The 21,227-nt window shown below is 41.8% G+C and overlaps 1 protein-coding gene across 1 annotated transcript in view; it reads left to right on the forward strand.

The window, feature by feature from the left end:
- The first annotated feature begins 2,651 nt into the window (after positions 1-2,651).
- Positions 2,652-21,227, forward strand: part of STAB2 (stabilin 2) — a 165,556-nt gene continuing 146,980 nt past the window's right edge. The window contains exons 1-3 of the mRNA XM_082850111.1: positions 2,652-2,947; positions 6,870-7,003; positions 9,480-9,595. Of these exons, the coding sequence (XP_082706237.1) occupies positions 2,870-2,947; positions 6,870-7,003; positions 9,480-9,595 (328 nt within the window). The 5' untranslated portion in view covers positions 2,652-2,869. The remainder of the gene's footprint in view (positions 2,948-6,869; positions 7,004-9,479; positions 9,596-21,227) is intronic.

The raw sequence follows: 21,227 nt of genomic DNA on the forward strand, positions 1-21,227 counted from the left end.
TCCAGTTGTCCACGTGTCCTGCACCACTTTTTCATGACCTTGTAATATATTGGTCTCTGTGTGATAGTGGAATCTTTGGTTTTGCATCAGAGTAAAATAAACCAAACACATTTGGAAAAAAAAAATCCTTGTCTGAAAACAACTTTGAATGGTTAAGAGACAAACTATAACAATCAGCAAAAAGGAATATGGACCACAGTAGAGAAAATGACATCCCACCCCGTGAGGGACACACAGATCAGCAGAACTGTGTCAACCCGGGACAGAGGAAATCCAGAGCTACCTCACAGCTACACTGGGCTAAGGGTGTAGATTTGTGTAGCTGTTGTCTATGACATTAGCATATTCTAATAATATTAAGAATGGTTGAGCACCCACTATGTGCTAGGCACCATTTTAAGCACTTGTTCATTGCAGGGAGGCAGTGGTAGGGATTTGAAATAACTTGAAGAACCTCTGTTCATAGCAATCGAATGAGCCTCACAGAAATAAAACTATTCAATTCCTAAACAAATCCACGTATTTAGAAATGTTTCTAATGCAACTAGTAGATAAAGTCTATGAACAGGTCCTGAACTGCGGAGTCCCCCCGGCCCCTGGCAAGCTAACTTCTACATCCTCGTAATTTAAAAATGGAACATTCAACCTGCTAAAATCTAGGATAGTATTTCCCTAGGCAAGAGCAATAGAACATAGATCTGGAGGTGCTAAGGTTAGTTTGCAAAGAGAAAACATCTCTTGGTCTAAAAGTTCTGGAAAATACTGCCTTAAGCAAAGTTGAACTGTTTTTGTTTGGTTTTGTTACCTTATGTTTTACTGAGGGATGTCTCAGAACCTTTAATGAGCTAATCAGCATGGTCAATCCCTAAGAAAGGGACGGCAGAGGCAGGGTTTTCCAAATTATCTGATAGAATTCTTCCCCAGCACCCCCTGCAGCATCTTCCACAACTATTTAGGAAATGCAAGTATGGTTCATTCTCCCCCCTCCAGGAATCTAACCCATTCCAAGACCCAGACACTTATCCATGTTCTTCAGAGAGAAAACAATCAGAAAAAAGCTTCCAATTTCTCTCCTTCACGTATTAGTTAAGGTAACACAGCTGCTATAACAGATTAACCTCAATCTCATTGACTTCACACAATAAAATGTTTTCCTTAAGCAGCAGTCATCCATGCAAGTGGAATCGCCTAGGAAGCTTTGAAAAATACGATTTCTGTGCCCCACCCCCAGACGTACTGATCTGATTGTTCTGGAGTAGGGTAGACATTGGAAAAAAAAAAAAAATTAAGCTTCTCCAAAATTCTAAATGAGGTTGAAATCCACCGAACCGAGGGATTGTAAGGACTTCCTCATCTGGCGTCTTCTCATTCAGACCTCTGGGTTAGCCTCTGAAGGGCTCATCTGTACCAGAATTTTCTTGGATTATTGATCAATATAATGTAATGTTATTTCAAAAATCCAGAGAGAAAGATTTTGCAGAGTAAGGATTATTTAACCAAAGCTAGTCTCTAGCTGCCAGTCTCCCAATCGACTCAGTGTCATGAGATGTACCCTCATAAGCCTGTCTTGTTGATTAGCACAGACGTTATCCTTTGTGTTACTCGGCCTGACAGTCTTCTATCATGTCAATGAGACCGGAGCACTGCCTGCTATTTATTCATTAGCTATTGTTTTAAGCAGTAGAGGGTAGTGGTTAACAGTACTGGATCTAGAGTCACCCAGTCTGAAAACTGGATCCTCACCTACGAGCTGTGTGACCTTGGAAAAGTTGTTGCCTAACCTCTCTGCCTCAGTCTATAAACCTCTGCCACATCTATAAAATGGGGAGAACAATCCTATTTCACCAAGAATTATGAGGATTAAATAGTTAATCCATGGAGAAGTCTAACATAGTGAGAAGCACATAGTAAGTTTTCAACAAATGTTGGCTATTGTTATTTTTCTTACTTTCAAATGCAGGTCTCTGCTCTAAGCTGCTGGGGACGCAGAAGATGAAGGCTAGCCCCTCTCTGCAAGGAATTCACAACTGGGCACAGGAGACAGACATATAAACCAGAGAATTATGATGGATATGACTGGGCTTTCGTAGAGTGATGCGCAGAATGCTGGGAAGGTCTCCAAGATGATATTGGAGGAGCAGGACAGGAAGCCTTCTTGGAAGAGATGCCATTAGATCCGGGCCTCGAAGGGTAAGATGAGATCTGTAGACTCAGTTATTTGCTACTGAAGTGACCTGGAATAGGGGAGAGGATGGGTCAAAAACCCCACCAATGGCATCTGCAAAAAGACATTTCTTTGTGGTAGAGTTTGCCACCATCCTCGTACAAGTCAAGGACCCAGCCTTCTGCAACATCCCCTCCATGCCTGGAACTGTGCCCATTTATGGGCATCCCTGCTTAAACTGCCTGATGGCAAGCTCAGACCTTTGCATTCAGGGGGAGAGGCCTGCAGTTTTCCACGGTATGGCTGCGTGAATGTTGGCAGGGCCTGGGGCCAGAAGTAGGCAGGACCAGAGGCGGATGGGCAGGGCAGTAGGAGGCAGGAGCTTTTTCTTGGGAGTTTCATAAGGCACCCAAAATTCCGGACCATGTCTCTGCCTCAGCGCCTTGAGGATATCCTGTCATTGAGCCAGACGTGTATACAGTTGAGAGTGGCCGATTTCACCACGACCCCTAGATTGGCCATTTTTCCTGTCTGGAGGCAGTTCTCACAGATCATCTGTTTCAATCCAGGAAAAGGAGAGGAAGAGATTTAAAAGCAAACACTGAAATGAGAAAGAATTCACTGGGCGTTCATCAGACTAAGTTAATGTAGCTAAATAGTCCTGACAGGTGCCTGACGTGGAGAAGAAGCAAATATTTCCTCACCATGCTACAAATTTTAATACTTCTTTTTCTTGGATTGGCGGCACAAAATCTCTGTTCCCTGCCTGAGACTGCAGAGCAGGTAAGATGAAACTTGCGTTTTTTTAAAATGTGTTTATGTTCACGATTGTGTACATAAACTTTTTTGCTTTCCTACGTTGTCCTAGGTAAATGGTACTATCTGGACTTCACAAAATAGAAAGCTTGTGGAGAATAGGATTCTAATGGGGATCTGTCCGAAGGGGTGCTAACCCAGTTCTATTCCTGCGTTAAAATGCCATTGTTGGGATCTCTGATTTAAGTGCTAACATCCCTCTATCCATTGTGGATTTTGCTATCCTTTTTGTCGGTTTGCTTTAATGCATACCTCCCATTGCATCATTCTGAATGTAGAAAATAACAATGGCTGTAGAGAGCTGAGTAGAGAGGAGCTCTGGGGAATTCCAGGTTGGGTGATAACTGATTGAGAAACACAGTGTCACCAAATGTGCCAGGAATCCATCCATCTACCTACCACGAGTTGAGCAGAAGTACGCAGGGCAGTCGAATGGCTAGTCCTTGTGAATGACGCCAGCACTCCTGCCTGCCCAGCAGGCTCACATGAGCTGTCATCCTATAGCAGGTTCAATACCAGTTCTGCAGCAAGTCCAGGCTAAAGGAGGGTATGTGAGGGACTCTCCTGGCAGTCCAGTGGTTAGGACTCCATGCTTCCACAGCAGGGGGCATGGGTTCAATCCCTGGGTGGGGAACTAAGATCCTGCATGCTGCACAGACAAAACTAAAAATAAGTAAAGCGGAGGTATGTGAGAGGCAATCTGAGTGATTTATTTAAAATGTATTTCACGAGATAGGATTTCTGCTCTATTAATAATAAAACATAACCATGATTCTGCATCTGTGCCAGGCAATTAGTTTTACATATGTATACACTCTTCTTTCATATTCCTTTCCATTATGGTTTATCACAAGATACTGAGCATAGGTCTCTGTGCCATACAGTAGGACCTTGTGATTTATCCATTCTCTATAGAATAGTTTGCATCTGCCAACCCCAAGCTCCCAGTCCATCCCTCCCCCATCCCCCCACCCCCTTGGCAACCACGATTCTGTTCCCTGTGTCTGTGAATCTGTTTTGTGCCAGACACATTTTTATCAACACCAGTTTTACTCCAGTTGGCTATACTCTGATAAGGTTTTTCACTGAAACATTGGAAGATGGCATAAGGGTGAAGTGCTCCAGCTATGAGGTTAGATAGGGGCAAGTTTGAACTGGGGCTTTTCTTTGTTTAACAGCTATTTGAGGACCAGTCGCTGCTCCATGGCTTACTAGCTGTTGAACCCTGAGCATGTTACTTGGTCCCTCTAAGCCTCAGTTTCTCCCCATCATTGCTCCACAGACAGCAGTAATTATCCACATCACCACCATCATCACCATTGTGGAGTGCTTGCTTTAGGACAAAGTCAGGCCTTGACTGATTTTAAAGCTGAGTTTACTTTTTAGACGGGACCGTATGAGAGAGAGAATGAGCCTTTCCATTGGAAAAGGACAGTTTGAAGATCGAGGGGTTCCTTGAAGAGAGAGTATTCTGGCTTACTAAGAAAAGAGAAAGTACTGTCACCCCATAAACTTGTCCAAATGGGAAACCCTAATGTAAAGAAAGTCCTGCTTAAAAGAAGTGTAGGTATGCCCTAACCATTCAAGGGAATCAATTCAAACAATATCTAAGAGTGGCTTTTATTATTTCACAAAGAACATTCTAGTGTTGTTTTCGTTCATAATGATCACCAAATGAAAGCTGCCAGTAAAAACAGATTTTGTTTTCTATACACCACTGTACAGTATGGGGAAGAGCAATGACTGATCAAGGAATCATAAGGCCACTAACTGACAGTGTGACCTTGGGCAAGTCACTGGACCTACCCCCACCTCAGTTTTCTCCCCACTAAAATGAGGATGATGATACCTCCCCTACTTGTCTTTAGGGTGGTCAAGATCAAATAAGATGATGCCTTTGGAAGTGTGCGTAACCATATATTGCCCTGTAAATGTAAGCTTTCTTCTTATGCAGCCTTTACATATTTCAATGAACTTAGAAGTAGTTATTTTCCCACCACCTGTAACCTAATGCTGGGCCCAGGGTATAAGCTGTGGGATGACAAAGAAATAGGAGAAGTGGTCCTCTCCAGCAAGGGGTTTTTAAGTGGAGAGAAAGACAACAGGATGTACTCCACTGTCCAGCCATAGGGAGAAGTCGAGAAAAGGAAGAGAAATTAGTGTGGTTTTGTGGACGTGGTGTTACACAGGGTGTTGAGGTGTGGATAGCCAAGGGGACGGGAAAGAACACTCCGATGAGGAGAGGCAACCAGCCAAACACAGGTAAGAACAGAAATGTCACAGGAACAAGCATTTATGGCCTATGATATTCTAGATACTGGACTAGGTGATTTGCGCGTGTTACATCACTCAGGTCTCAATAACCTGCAGGGTGGTTATTCATATCCCCCCTTTACAGATGATGGCAAAAAGTAAGGAATTCATTCAAGACTGTATGCTTAGCAACATACAAAAGTTGATTCTAAACTTAGGTCTTCAGAGCCTCAAGTTCAGTGTCTCTTCATCCTACAAAGCTGCTGCTTCTTAAGCTTAATGGGGAGATGAAGGAAACTAGAGAAAGAGGATCATATCCATGAAGGATGAGCAACAGGATCGCGCACAAGGGATCCTGAAGACGAGGCCAAAGTGTATCTGTGTCATTCATTTTAACAGTGAATTCTCTGCCACCTGATGTTGCCAAGTGATTATTTCTAGTGTGTCTGTGATTTCCCACAAGTCATTCATTCAAATGTCCATTGACAGATGAATGGACCAAGAAGATGTGGCACATATATACAATGGAATATTACTCAGCCCTAAAAAGAAACGAAATTGAGCTATTTGTAATGAGGTGGGTGGACCTAGAGTCTGTCATACAGGGTGAAGTAAGTCAGAAAGAGAAAAACAAATACGACATGCTAATGCATATATATGGAATCTAAAAAAAAAAAAGCGGCACTGATGAACCTAGCTGCAGGGCAGGAATTAAAGTTGTAGACATAGAGAATGGACTTGAGGACACGGGGTGGGAGGGGGAAACTGGGGCAAAATGAGAGTAGCATCAACATATATACACTACCGAATGTAAAGTAGTTAGCTAGTGGGAAGCAGCCGCATAGCACAGGGAGATCAGCTCCGTGCTTTGCGATGACCTCGAGGGGTGGGATAGGGAGGGTGGGAGGGAGACGCAAGAGGGAGGGGATGTGGGGACATGTATGCATATGGCTGACTCACTTTGTTGTACAACAGAAACTAACACAGTATTGTGAAGCAATTAACTCCAATAAAGATCTATTAAAAAAAAGTCAAATATTTACTAAGCACTACTATGTGCTAGCCACTGCTCTAGGTGCTTAAGGTACAGCAGAGAACAAGACAGGAAAAAATCTCTGCTCTTACGGAACCCACGTTCTAGCTGGATTATCATCAAAAGATTGCAAACATCTTTGGAGCAGGAACTGTATGCTTCACAGCATTTAGCACCCAAACTAGACTATTCCTATGGAATCAATGCTGAAAGAATATTCTTGAGACCTATTGATCTGTGATCAATTGATCTTGAATAACCTGCTTACAATTTCCCATTTGAAAAGTGTACCCTGCCGTATACTTCCGGTTTCGCATTTGGATATGTGTAAATAGTGACATTGCTCTACTTCGCTGGACTCCAGACTTGAGATCAGTTATGGCAAATGGGTGGTATAAGCAGCACCTTCCCTTGCCCACAGCCGTGGTAGACATTGCTTGTTGATTCCAACACTCCTTGCAGATAAGAGGGAAAGACCCACCAGTCATTACCAATCAACCTCATTGCCATCCCTGTCGTTTCATTTACATGATGCTAATGGAGAAGATTGGCCAACCCAGGCTCTGCTAATGGGACTTGATTTTTTTTGTAATGTTTTCACAGGCAAAAAGATGTGATAAGAAGTCTCTCCTTACAATTAGGACTGAGTGCCGATCCTGCTCATTCAACTTTGGAATGAAATGCCCAGATGGTTACACCAAGATTACCAATGGCACCATAGGGATCCGAGATTGCAGGTACCCATTATGAGAAAATATGTGTGCTGGAGTCTTGGAACTCAAAGGATTGTGAATCCGAATTGAAACCTCCCAATTCAAAAACTACGAAGCGGGCTTCCCTGATGGGGCAGTGGTTGAGAGTCCGCCTGCCGATGTAGGGGACACGGGTTCGTGCCGTGGTCCAGGAGGATCCCACATGCCGCGGAGCGGCTGGGCCCGTGAGCCGTGGCCACTGAGCCTGCGTGTCCGGAGCCTGTGCTCCGCAACGGGAGAGGCCACAACAGTGAGAGGCCCGCGTACCGGGAAAAAAAAGAAAAAAACTACAAAGCATTTCCATGATTTTCTCTTACTCTAAGGTTACATTGAACCCAAACTTAAGTACCTTACAACTATGACCTTGAGTCTAAAAAATATATTACAATTCATGTTTTCATACAAAATTGCACCAAAATATTCTGCCTTCATCTTGCCCTTCTTTATTTTGAAAATCTGGGGTTTGTTTCCTTTGGAAAAGGTTCTAGTCAGAACATGTTAAAAGCCTTGGGTCTGATAGTCATCTTACAAACTAGCTATGCACCCTGATACTAATTAGAACCCAAAGAAGGGAGACAAAGGAATTACAGCTTTCTTGCGTTGTATGTGAGTGTAGCATTTTTGAAGCCCTCTTATGATTCAAAACTCTCATAATTCAAGGTTAATCCTTGCAAAGGATGACAAGCAGTTCTGCCCGCCAGCTCACGGATGCAGCCATGCAGCTCAAATGCAAACACAAATTTTAATTTACTCAGTCTACTAATTCAAAAATTAGACAGTACTCAATGAGTTTGTTTTTAATTCAGGGGTGAAGAATTAGAAGAATTTTGTATATAAATGAAACCATTAACACTGTTAGATCACACTGTTTTAAATTCACGTTTGCTTAATGCGACTGTACTATATCCTAAAACCCCAACTCATCATTTTTAATAGAAGTTTCCCAACATTGCCTGGCCTGGAATTAGCGAGCATACGCAGCAGTTAACCACTTAGTTACCGAAGTGGGCACACCTTTGTAACCAGATTCCCTGAGAAAGTACAGCAGAAAGCTTTGGGGTTCAAGGTTAAAATTATATGGGGACTTCACTGAGAACACTTTATACTGATTTTTTATTTTCACGGCCAAAGTGCGTATTTGGTTGTGTATCCCACCCCACCTTCCCCCCACTTCCCACACACACAGCAGATAAGATTATTGCATTCAGGCTGTCTATTTTAGAATTGAGAACTTTGATCTGTCATTCAGCTATGCTGAAACAAACCCAAGACTGGTGTTTTCATATAAATTTTTTAAGTTGTAGTTGAATTCCAATGTTGTGTTAGTTTCAGGTGTACAGCAAAGTGATTCAATTATAAATATACATATATATATTCTTTTTCATATTCTTTTCCCTTATAGTTTATTACAAGATACTGAATACAGTTCCCTGTGCTATACAGTAGGTCCTTATTATTTATCTATTTTATATATAGTAGTGTGTATCTGTTAATCCCAAACTCCTAATTTATCCTCCCCCCTCCCACTTTCCCCTTTGGTAACCGTAAGTTTGTTTTCTATGCCAGGACTTGTTCTTGAGGGGACAGTTTGGTTCTCTTTTGGGCTCCCCCTGTCCCCTTCTTTGTGAAGAGATGTCCCTGCCAATATGCTCAACCTTTCAAAGAAATCATCAACTCTATCTCCAGCTCGACTGCCCATAAAGCCAGTAGCTCTTTGGTGAATCAGCTACATTCCAGGGACTGGTTTAGGAGCACAACCTTGAACTCACCATCACACTCTTCTTAACAGCCCAATAGTAAGAAATGATATTCATGGCTCTAGATACACTGAAGTCAAGTCCTAGAATAAGTCATCCATACAGAGATCCCTGTAAATAGACAAGCATTTAACCTCTGTAGACTAGCTGATCGAGAACTGTTCCTCAGCTGGTGGTACAAAAACGGTTCTAAGGAACTCACGATTATATCAAGAAAACCGTGGCAAATTTTGCTCACTGCATTACAACACCTCTCACAGAAATTTTCTATCTATGGCATATGCAAAAAATGTGCAAATCCTGAATGGTCAGTTTATTTTAAATCCCCAGGTACTGTGCATCACAAAACTCTTGATCTTTCCCTTCTTGCATTGGCTGCTAGGACACTCAGTGACAAGTCTGAAGCCCACCTCTAGTATGTGCCTAGAACCTAGCATCATTTCTTTCATCTACTAACCTCACTTCTAACATTTTAGATATTTCACCCTTATTTTCATCCTTCCCTGATTTTTTCACGTTTCTTACAATTAAAGATGAATCATGATCATGCTTTATTTTACCTAGGAAGCAAAATGTACTCAATCTACATATTTTAAAATACAGGCAAGTATAAAGACCTAAATAAAAATCTATGGAAATCTCGCTGCCCAGAGTTCACTGTGTTGCCCTAATTATGGGTTAATGTCCTCTCTTTACCCTCCAAGGTACACCTTTGAGGTCAGAACATACTCGCTGTCTCTCCCTGGATGCCGCCATATCTGTAGGAGGGACTATCTCCAGCCTCAGTGCTGTCCAGGCCACTGGGGCCCAGACTGCATGGGTAAGTGTCACAACACTTTCCTTTGATGGTATTTGGTTCTCAATGTCTCGTTTTACAGAAAATCAAGAGGAAGGAAGCCTGATAAAAGAGAATGTTAGCATCTTTTTCTAGAAATTTCCATTTCCGTCTATATGTAGAAAATCTTTCTAGCCCTGTCAGCTTTTATATCGATATCTGCTTTCCTCCATTTAGAGATCTCTCTTTAAGACAATTCCTTTACAAGTCAGAAAAGGGGACAATTGAAAGGATATCCATTTCTATAAAAAAGATTATTGACCATAGAGAGGAAGTAAGACTGCTGGGCTATTATAACCTCAATACAATTTTCTTTAAGAAGATATTTGATTACAATACCTCAAAGACTGTAGTTATTGTTTAGCAACCAAGATAATCATTAACTCTTCTAAAACTTTGTCTTAGGATGCAATATCAAACTCTGTAATGGTCCGGTTCCATTGTAAGAAAAACCACTAACCAAACCTGAGTCAATGGTATAGTTAGACTCCTCTGGTCAAGCATAGCATCTGTCAGCTGAAATTGAACTTCTATCCTGATTAAAGATGTTAACACTCAAGTAGTGACTAAGTCCCTGATATGACATGCAAATTATGTGAGATCCCTTTTGGGGCAGGAGTAATAGTAAATATCAGGCGTTTTAATCATGAATTTACCATTTGTTTTCCATCTTCTAAGATGTAATGAAAGCATCTCCTTAAGGATCTAAATACTTAAAGGGAGAGATTGCTTCTCTTTTGCTTTGTTTTTCTTGTTGAAATAACATAAGCAAATTGTACACAGCTTGTAAAGTTTAGAAAGGTTTAAAGAAAGAAAAAATAGTGACCTGTATTCTGCCGCACATAGAAAACTATAAGTAGTTTGGCTTATTTCCTTGGTGTTTTTCTTTTTCCATATGGCTTCTAAATAGTTGAGCCCACATTATATGCATAATGTTTCCTCCTATTTACTTAACTAATGATTAAATGAATGATAGCATCCATTTACTCCATATTGCTGACATTAGGTAATAGAGAAGTAGTTGGCCTATATAATGATTTCATTCTTAAAGCTAAGCTTTAAGTTAGACTTTTTTATCCCCATTTTTCCTATGAGGAATCTGATTTAAAGATGATCTCTGTCTCCTTCGGGCTGGTAAGTGAAGCAAGTTCAAGTTCAGGGCTTCCTGGCACCAAAGCCTGCTCTCTTTCTACTCTGTCTCACTGCCTGGAGCAGAACTTGTCTTAAAAAAAAAAAAAAAAAAAAGAGAGAGAGAGAGAGAGGTAGAGTCCCCAACGTGTTTCTAATTTCTCTTTTTTTCTGTATTTTGTATTTTATTTTTTCCCATTTTTTAATTTTTTATTATTTTTTATATAAATTTATTTATTTTTATTTATTTATTATTTATTATTTTTGGCTGTGTTGGGTCTTCGTTGCGGTGCGCGGGCTTCTCGTCACGGTGGCTTCTCTTATTGCGGAACACAGGCTCTAGAGTGCATGGGCTTCAGTAGATGTGGCGCTTGGGCTCAGTAGTTGTGGCTCGTGGGCTCTAGAGCACAGGCTCCGTAGTTGTGGCACATGGGCTTAGTTGCTCCGCAGCATGTGAGATCTTCCCAGACCAGGGCTCAAACCTGTGTCCCCTGCACTGGCAGGCGGATTCTTAACTACTGCGCCACCCGGGAGGCCCCCCATTTTTTTAAATTGAGGTGTAGCTGCTGTACAATATTATATGTTACAGGTATACAATATAGTGATTCATAATCTTTAAAGGTTACACTCCACTTAGAGTTATAAAATACTGGCTCTGTTCCCTGTGTTGTACAATATATCGTTGTAACTTATTTTATACCTAATAGATTGTACCTCTTAATCTCCTGCCCCAGTATTACCCCTCCCCCCTTTCTTTTCCCCCACTGGTAACCACTAGTTTATTCTCTATATCTGTGAGGTTGCTTATATTCACTAGTTTGTTGTATTTTTTAGACTCCACATATAAGTGATATCTTGCAGTATTTGTTTTTCTCTGTCTGACTTATTTTGCTGAGCATAATACCCTCCAAGTTCATCCATGTTGTTGCAAATGGCAAAATTTCATTCTTTTTTTATGGCTGAGTCATATTCCATTGTGTGTGTGTGTGTGTATATATACACATATATATATATATACACTACATCTTCTTTATGCAGTCATCTGTTGATGGATACTTAGATTGCTTTCATATCTTGGTAATTGTAAATAATGCTGCTATGAATATTGGGGTGCATGTCTTTTTCGAATTAGTGTTTTTGTTTTTCCCAGACATATACCCAGGAGTGGAGTTGCTGGATCATATGGTAGTTCTGTTTTTATTTTTTTTGAGGACCCTCCACACAGTTTTCCACAGTGGCTACACAAATTTACATCCCCACCAACAGTGTACGAAGGTTTTCTTTTCACCACATCCTCGCCAACATTTGTTATCTGTGTTTTTTTGGTGATAGCCGTTCTGGCAGGTGTGAGGTGACATCTCATTGTGGTTTTGATTTGCATTTCCCTGATGATGAGCGATGTTGAGCATTGCAGTTTCTCTTTCGATTGGTAGGTCCCTTCAGCCTTCCCAGTCAATGTCTGGATTACGCTCCTTACCCTGGAAAGGTCAAGGTTTTGGGGTTTAGGATACCCTGGCCCTTCTGTGTTAACCACTCTGCTCTGTTTCCACCCCAGCACATGGGCACTTCATGTTTCAAAGCATTTGTCACATCAGAATCAAGCGATTAACCCAGAGTTCACGAACTTCTTTAGCATCAGAGAGGGTCATGGTCACATCCAGTTCATATAGTCATCAGAATAAAATTGAATTTTTTATTTGCTTTTCTCTTTCTAACCCATGGAAACTAATGTGATCTTAAGTTAATTAGACACACCGTAGACAAGAAAAGGCTTTGTCTAAGATGCAGTAATGAAAGTGAGCACATCCAGCGTAGTGAATGACAGAATGACTTGCTGCTTCTCCAAGTCTCCTGAGCTGTCAAATGCGGGTAAAAAGTCCTACCCTACAAAACTCTAGGAGGGATTTTAAAACCTCAATATAGAGGAAAGTACTTAGCGGAGTCTATAACATAAAGAAGGCACTCTGTAGACATTTTATGAATAAATGAATGAGCGAATCACAATCAAAACAGACCTCTGATCATGCAAGGCGAATAAAGTGACTCCCTTTCCCTGAGCCCTTCTTAAACAGTGGGTTACTCGAAAAAATAGGTGCGGCCAACAGGATTCAGGATCTTCAGTGGGTTTCATGCATCACTCTGGGCTATGCAAAAATTGTGCACTACTCACCCCTACAGTCAAAGGAGTCTGCAGGGTTCCTTGAATGTTCAGGTCTTTCCTTGTGATAGGTCTTGAGGCCAGAGAAGCAAAACGTGAAAACCAAGGCTGTCCTCTCATTGGGGCAAAAGGGCACTTCCCTTTATCTTCATCTCCCAAACATACTAAATGTCTCAAAAGACTTCCTTCCTTTGGCTCAGGAAAGAGATCAATGCTCTACTCTGCCACGTATTTCACGTCTCCCACTCTGTGGTGATGACAAGTGAGATCTTGGCTATCGCTGTACATTTCTGCAAGGATAAGCCCATTTTGGAGCTGCTGACGTATGTTCATCTTTCTTTTTGAGGAAGCACAAGCTCTGGAATAGCCTTCTTTCCAAGTCAAGGGCAGAATCCACTTCCTTTCTGATGCATTGACAAAGACATTCACACTTAACACCTCTGGGTTACTTTTTTTTTTTTTTTTTTTTCCGGTACGCGGGCCTCTCACTGTTGTGGCTTCTCCCGCTGCGGAGCACAGGCTCCGGACACCCAGGCTCAGCGGCCATGGCTCACGGGCCCAGCCGCTCCGCGGCATGTGGGATCTTCCCGGACCGGGGAATGAACCCGTGTCCCCTGCATCAGCAGGCGGACTCTCAACCACTGCGCCACCAGGGAAGCCCTGGGTTACTTTTTAAATTATTTTAATAGTACCTTATTCAAAACCAGAAAACTCGACGATCAATTCTGAAAACTTAGAAAACAAAGAGAAGCACAATGAAAAAAATTACTTATCTTCTAAAATTAGGAATAAGGCATGAATTCTCACCTGAGGAAAAAATATGTCATCTGATGTAAGGAAGGTGTTTCTACTCAGGTTTAACTTGCTTTTCCCTCATTAAAACTTCTACAGCTTTGTCAGATCTGCATATGGGCGTCTCATATGTGTGTTATTAGCACAGAAACGTATTTTTAACCTTGAAACTTAAATCACATTTGAACAACCAATATTCTGTTTCAGAGGAAATACTTTTTTAAAATTTGAACATCCCAGTTCTTTATTATCCCATGGTGAACGGTAACAGATCTGTGCAAAAGCTAAGAGTAATGGACAAAGAATGTGGGCAGAGGGTCACACAGAAACTTGATTGTGGCCCAAGCAGTCTGATTATTTCAGAGGAAAATGGTCTGGATGCTCTGTGAGGTCAGTGTCATCAAATTATGCACATTTATTTTTTTGCATCCTGTTATTTGCATTTCCAGACCTCTTTTTCTTTCCTCTTGTATGTTGCCTGCCGTTCACTGCCTGGGTTGCAGAAAATGGACTACATGGATTTGAAACCAGTCTGTGAGGCATAAATAATGCTGAGTTCACGTGAGGAACCTATTTTCACAACAGTTTCCCAGGCAGACAATTCCACCCAGAGCTATCAATGGAATATTTACCATTTTTAAAAACCAGGACATAGTCCCTGCCTAGCACTGTGCACCAGGCTTTGAAACAAAGGTGGTGACACTAATAGCCACTTCTGGAGTTCCTGGGAGATAAAGTTACAGGGAGGTCCCTGGCCTCTTCCTGGCCAGGAAGTTCATTATCTGCCTTTAAAGGAACAGAACAGCTGATGATTTGCTGACAGCTTGTCAGGGGTAAGCCTCCTGCGTGAGCAAAGTCAGGATGCAAGAGACCCCCAGGGTAGCAGTGACCAAAGGGAAATGTGATAATTATTGAAAACAGCCTTATCAGCTGCTTGAGCCCTCCACCAGGCCTTAGTGCCCTTAGAACAGATTCTGGAAGAGCTCTTTCAAGTGTGGTTGCTGAGAATGTCAGTTTTTACCATCTTTTTTTGCCTGATGGGGACCTGAGGTGATAGAAAGTGATTTGAGAAGCAGGAAAGAAATGTACACTTTTACTTTAAACTTTTTATTTTAAAACCGAACAAGTTGTTTTCATAAATTGTTAAAGCATTCAGTTTAGGACAACACATGAAGGACTCTCTATACTCTCACATTCCTGCTATCTTTTTTCCAAAGTTCCTTCCAGGCTTGGCCAACTCATAAAGGTCGAGCATTTCTTGAGCCCCTACTGCTTGCTGCACATAATCACCTATGTGACAAGCCCAGTCCGTAACCCCAAGGAGCTCACAGACTGATGAGGGAGAGGGACACAAAAGCAGATGAGGAGACACAGTCACACTTGAGAGTCCAGGTGAGGACTCTGGGACTTTGAGGGGGTTTGCAGCTCGCCCAACGAGAGCCAGCTAATAAGTGCAGAGCAGGGTAGGAAACAAGGGCCGTCTCACTGCAGAGCCCCAGCTCCAACCTGTCCCTGTCTCCTTACCCAAACACCTGGGTGTGTGGCCAAGTCAACTGCTGGGAAGGCAGCCCTCCCGCCATGAGCCTGCTCCTGGCAAACTTGCTTCCATTAGCTGGGTGCCTGTCCCTGCATGGAGTTGATTCCGTGACACCTGAGTTCCCCCTAGTTCCAATCTAGCCCTGAGGGGCAGTGTGGTTTTACTGTAAGATTGTAGACCCTGAAGTCAGGTTGCCCGGCTTCCACTCTCAGCTTTACCGCATTCTCCTTCTGGGACCTTGCAAGTTACTTCCCCTCCCTGCCCAGTTGCCAGATTTAGCAAATAACAGTGAAGGATACCCAGTTAAATCAATTGCAGATAAGCAACAAATATGCCTGCAGTATTGGGGACATGCTTATTCTAAACATTTATTCATTGTTTATCTGCAATTGAAATTTCACTGGCATCCTATATCTGGTAAACCAATCTCTCAGTCTCGGTTTTCTCACGTGTCAAATGGAGATGGTGATGCTGATATGTCTACCTCCAAAGGCGGTGCTGAGGATTGAGTGAACTCGTACATGTAAGGAACATAGGATGCGCCTGGCAGATGGTAGGCATTCAGAATATGCTACTTACCGTTTCTGTCTTTTGTGGTTCTCAGATCACTGGCTGGCCTCTTGACTTCAGGAGGTGTGTCTTGGATTGGTTTTTTATTCTAAGGTACTGGTCTTATGTAGCCTGGCTTAGTGTTAAGGACTCAGAACCTTGAGTCAGGCCTGATCACAATGGTAGTTCCAACCGTCACCAACCCTGTGATCTTGGGAAAGTTCCTCTCCTCTCTGAGCCTCAGTTTCCTTATCTATAACCTGGGGAGGAGGACGGGAATGGTAGCTTCCCGTACGGTTGTTGTCAGAAGGAGACCATGCATGCAAACTGCTTAGAAATAGTAAATGCTCAACAAATCCTCTCCGTCTATTATTGAGCTGATAACTATCTCCCTGCTCAGTTTGGTAAGGACATTTCTGTGCATCTCATTTTTTATGTAGCTTATGATCCCTTGGGTTTATTAATTTTCTTTGCACCATTGTCTGCCTTTCCGTGGACCCCGTGGGTCACCCTGATGCCTCAGGTCAAAGCAAAGGCCTACCCCTTCAGGAACGTGGGGACAGTAGGGGCTTAGTCCGCTCGAGCTGCTATAACAGAATACCATAAAAACAGACATGTATTTCTCATAGTTCTGAGGACTGGGAAGTCCAAGGTCAAGGTGCCAGCAGGTCCAGTTCCTGTTGCGGGCCCTCCTCCTGGCTTGTCGACAGTTGCCTTCTCTCTATGTCCTCAAGTGGCAGAGAGAGAGCTCTGCTCCCTCTTTTTCTCATAAGAGCTCTAGTCCCATCACGGGGTCCCCACCCTCATGATCTCGTTTAAACCTAATGACGTCCCAAAGGCCTCACCTCCAAATGTCATCACACTGGACGTCAGGGCATTAGCATACGGATTTGGGGGGCATAGATATTCAGTCCATAGCAGTAAGCATTCACTTTGCCCTTTAGCCTGCTGACTCACAAGCCACTGGCAGAGAGGCCTGGCCAGAATGAGGAACACGCCGCAGAGAAAGCCTCCTATCCCCTGCAGCATATGTGATGTTAAGGCTGAGGAAAGCCCCAGGAGGCAGAAAATTCACCACCGGCAGACACCCAATGGGCCCTGAACGGAGCAGGCTGCTCATTTCAGAGAAGGAGGCATTGGGGCACCTCTCGAGAAATAAGCCCGAAGCCCAGAGGCTGCCTCATCAGCCCCTGCCTGCCCACAGCGAGAGGCAGGCAGGCCCCTTTCTGTCCCAGCTAAACCTTCACTTTCTTGTGAATAAACAGAGAAGACGTTGCCAGCTTTGAAGATGATTCTAGGCACTTAATGAATGTTGAATTCATTAATTAAACGAATGGCTTGTAAAACACTTGAGCCATTTAAAATAATTATATATATAAATGTATAATTTATATATAATTATCCATAGTTATAATTATATAAAATAATTATCCATACAGAGAAGCACAATTACAAGCCTTTAAAGTCAGACAGGGCTGAATGGGAATCGTTATCTCTGAGCCCAATGGCCCTGTGTGACCTATCTATGCCGCAGTGTCCTCATACGTAAAATGGTGAAAATAACCACTTCACAGGGTGAAGATTAATAGTTCACAGTTGTGGAGATTAAATATACTGAGATAATATGTGTAATGTTCTTGGCATTCCACCCAGGGTCTAGATTGCTAACAATAACAATAATAATAGCAAACAAGGACAGGACAGAAAGGAAAAACAAGTCATGCTGGTCTTTCTAAGACCAACATCTGGCCCAATGGTTTGCTAAATGGTTATTTGGACCTGAAGAAATACTTCCAGTACATTGATTTTCTTACAACCACACTAAAGTATTCAAATGAAAAGATTTAGAGATTGAAGGTAGGAAATTGTATAACTTACCACGTGTTTAAAACCAGCCGTTTCGGATTCTAGTGTCCTAGCGTGTTTTCCTTTCCAGTGAGTATAATCTACGGAAATGGACACCCCTGAGGTCTACATAGAAGTAAAGTTTAATTATTTATAGGGACATTGACCACCTTTTCCAAATCTATCATCGAAGTACATGATCTGCTAATGGATTTTTTTCATTTATTCTTAAGTCATAATTTACATACAATGAAATTCACGCTTTTTGGTGGACAGTTCTATGAGCTTTGACAACCCTAAACAGCTGTGTAACAAGCACCACAATTAAGATAGAGAACAGTTAGGTCATCCCCCAAAATTCCCTTTGTGGTCAAGTCCTCCCCCAACTCCCCACCCCTGGCAAATACTCATCTGTTTTCTGTGCCTATCATTATGCCTTTGTGTCCTATAATCAGACTCCTACAGTACAGACCTTTGTGAATCTGGCTTCTCTCCCATAGCATAATGCATCTGAGATTCTCCATGTTGGTACATGTATCAGCAGATCATTCCTTTACAGTGTTTCATGGTCCACCATTATGTGGTTCTACCCAGTTTATCTATTCACCAGCTGAAAGACATTTGGGTTTCCAGTTTGGTGCAAGAATAAAGCTGCTATGGACATTCATGTACAGGTTTTAATGTGAACATACGTTTTCATTTCACCTGAGTAAATACTTAGAAGTGAGAGTCTTGGATTGTATAGTGAATGTACTTTAACTTTATAAGAACTGCCAAGATGTTTTCCAAAGTGTGTGCATCATTTTTTCATTCCTACCAACAACGTGTGAAAGTTCCAGTTGTTCGGTATCCTTGGTAGTACTTGGTATAATCAGAGTTATTTTTTAACTTCACCCATTCTGATAGGTGTATGGTAGCATTTGATTGCAGCTCATTTTAATTTGCATGGCTCATGTGCTTATTTGCTATTCATACATCATTCAGGTTGTTTTCTTACAACTGAATTTTGAGAGTTCTTTAAGTGTTTGAGATTCAAGTCCTTTATTTGATATGTGATTTGTAAATATTTTCTCAAAGTCTGTGGCTTGTCTTTTCACTCCCTAAAGAGTGCCTTTTGAAGAGCAAAACATTCTTAATTTTAGTGAGGTCAAATATTTCCATTTTTCTTTTCTAGACATTGCTTTTTGTATCACATCTAGAAATCTTTGCCTAATCTAATGTCACAAAGCCTTTCTTCTATATTTTCTTCTAGAAGCTTTACAGTTTTAGGCATTACGTTTAGGTCTACCATCCATTTTAAGTTAACTGTAATATGTGACTCATGCTCTGAATCAAGGTTCATTTCTTTACATATAGATATCCAGTAATTCCAGCATCATTTCTTGAAAAAGCTCTGCTCTCTCCATTGAATTGCCTTTGGACCATTGTAGACAATCAACTGACCATCAATGCGTGGGGTCTCTTTCTGGACTCTCTATTTTGTTCCACTGATCTATATGTCTATCCCTTCACCTTACCACACTGTCTTGATTACTATAGCTTTACAGTAAGTCTTGAAATTAAGTAGTATAAGTCTTCCAACCTGGTCATTTTCAAAATTATCTTGGTTACTCTAATTCTTTTACTTTTCCATATAAAGTTTAACATCAGTTTATCAATTTCTACCCACAAAATTCTGCTAGGATTTTAACTGGAATTACAGTGAATCTATAGACCAGTTTAGGGACAACATAAAATATTGACTCTTTTCATCTATAACCACAGTATATCCCCATTCACTTAGGACTTCTTTTATTTTTTGTCAGTGTTTGCTAGATTTCAGCTTACAGGTTTTGCACAATTGTTGTAATATTCCCACCTAAGCTCTTCATGGCTTTGGTATTATGTTTAATTATATATTTTTATTCCAGTCACCAGCTGTTCCCTGTTAGTTTATAGAAATGTAATTGATTTTTGTATGCTGACCTTGTATCCTGAGAACTTATAAATTCATGTATTAGTTCTAATGAATTTTTGGAGATTCTTTTGAATTTTCTGTGTAGAAAATCATGTCTGAGAATCAAGACAGTTTTTATTTCTTCCTTTCCAATCTGTATCCATTTTGAGTCTTTTTTCTTACCTTTTTGCACTGACCATGATGTATTATCTGTTTTGTATATTGTTGGATTCAGGGGGCAAAATTTTGTTTTAGAATTTTTTGATTTTTAATTGTTGTTTCAGATTTTTAAAGAATTTTACATCTATGCTGCTTAGGGATGTTGGTCTGTAGTTTTCTTCTCTTATAATGTATTTGTCAGGTTTTAGAATCAGAGTAAAAATGCTCTCCATATAGAAGGAGCTGGGAAGTGTTCTCTCTTCTTCAGTTTCCTAGTTTTTATATAATTGATATAATTTCTTCCTTAAGTGTGAGGTAGTATTCACCAGTGAAGCCATCTGGCATGAAGTTTTCTTTGTGGGGAGGATTTTAACTTCAAATTCAATTTCTTAAATAAATATAAGGATATTCAGATTATCAATTTTCTCTTGAATGATCTTTGGTAGTTTGGAACAATAAATTTATTCACCTCATCTACTTCATCAAGTTTATTGGCATAAAGTTGTTCGTAATATCCGCTTATTATCCTTTTCATGCCTCTAAGATTTGTAGTGATGTCCCCTCCCTCATTCCTGCTATTTCCTGATGAAAAATAATTTCTAAATGAAGGAATTAGACTGTAATCTTCCTGAAGTCACAGAGTATATCTTTTTGATCTCGTGTCCCCAGTGTTCACTGAAACCTAGAATGTAAGCTCCATGAGGGCAGGGCGCTGGCCTTCCACCAGCTGCTCGGTGCTGCACTTTCCTCTGAAGTAAGTCTTGGTCCCCTTGAGTGTCCAGGCACTCCCTCCTCAGTAAGCTCATTCACAGCAGAACCTTGCTGGAGCACCAAGGGCCCTGCCTGGTGCCCAGCCCAGGCACCACACAACCATCCCCATGCAAAGGCCCATCAGCTCATCACCTCCCAGCAGCCTAAGCAGCACCTTCACAGCCTCCCTGCCAGGGACTATTCACATTAATTCCTACAGCATAGCCGGCAGTTCTCAAACAACGCTGTGCAGTAGAATTACTGTCAAGCCTGTTAAAATGCATATTCCTGGGTCTTACACCCAGAGATCCTCATTCAGTGGGTGTGAGGTGCCAGACTTTGCAAAGTGGCAGCAGGTTATTATGGGCCAACAGGGCGAGTCTAGACTGAAATCCAGCCCATGCTTGGCTCACCAAGCCACGCACTCTGGTGTGGGCCTGGTCCACCCTCAGGTAGGGCCACGTCTTGATTTTAGTTTCATCTGCTTGCCAAGTCTAGTGTCTATGGGGATATATCCACAAGGGCAGTTGGGGTAGGGAAGGCTTTTTCCAATTTGCACAAAGCCTCCCTGCGCCCTGGTGTGTTAGCCTACATCCTCTCAAAGCACGTGCCGAGGTAGGGCTAGAGATGCATGAGATTAATTAAAAGGAGTTCCTGCAAGGGAAGATGAGAAAGAAGCCAGGAGAAGTGGGGAGAGCATCCGTCAACGATGGAGCGCTAACCCTTGTAAGAGAGAGAACCAAGAAAGGCTGGATGGAAGAGT

This window comes from Leucopleurus acutus, assembly GCF_964270905.1.
Source record: "Leucopleurus acutus genome assembly, chromosome: 11".
In the NCBI taxonomy this organism is placed as follows: Eukaryota; Metazoa; Chordata; class Mammalia; order Artiodactyla; family Delphinidae; genus Leucopleurus; species Leucopleurus acutus.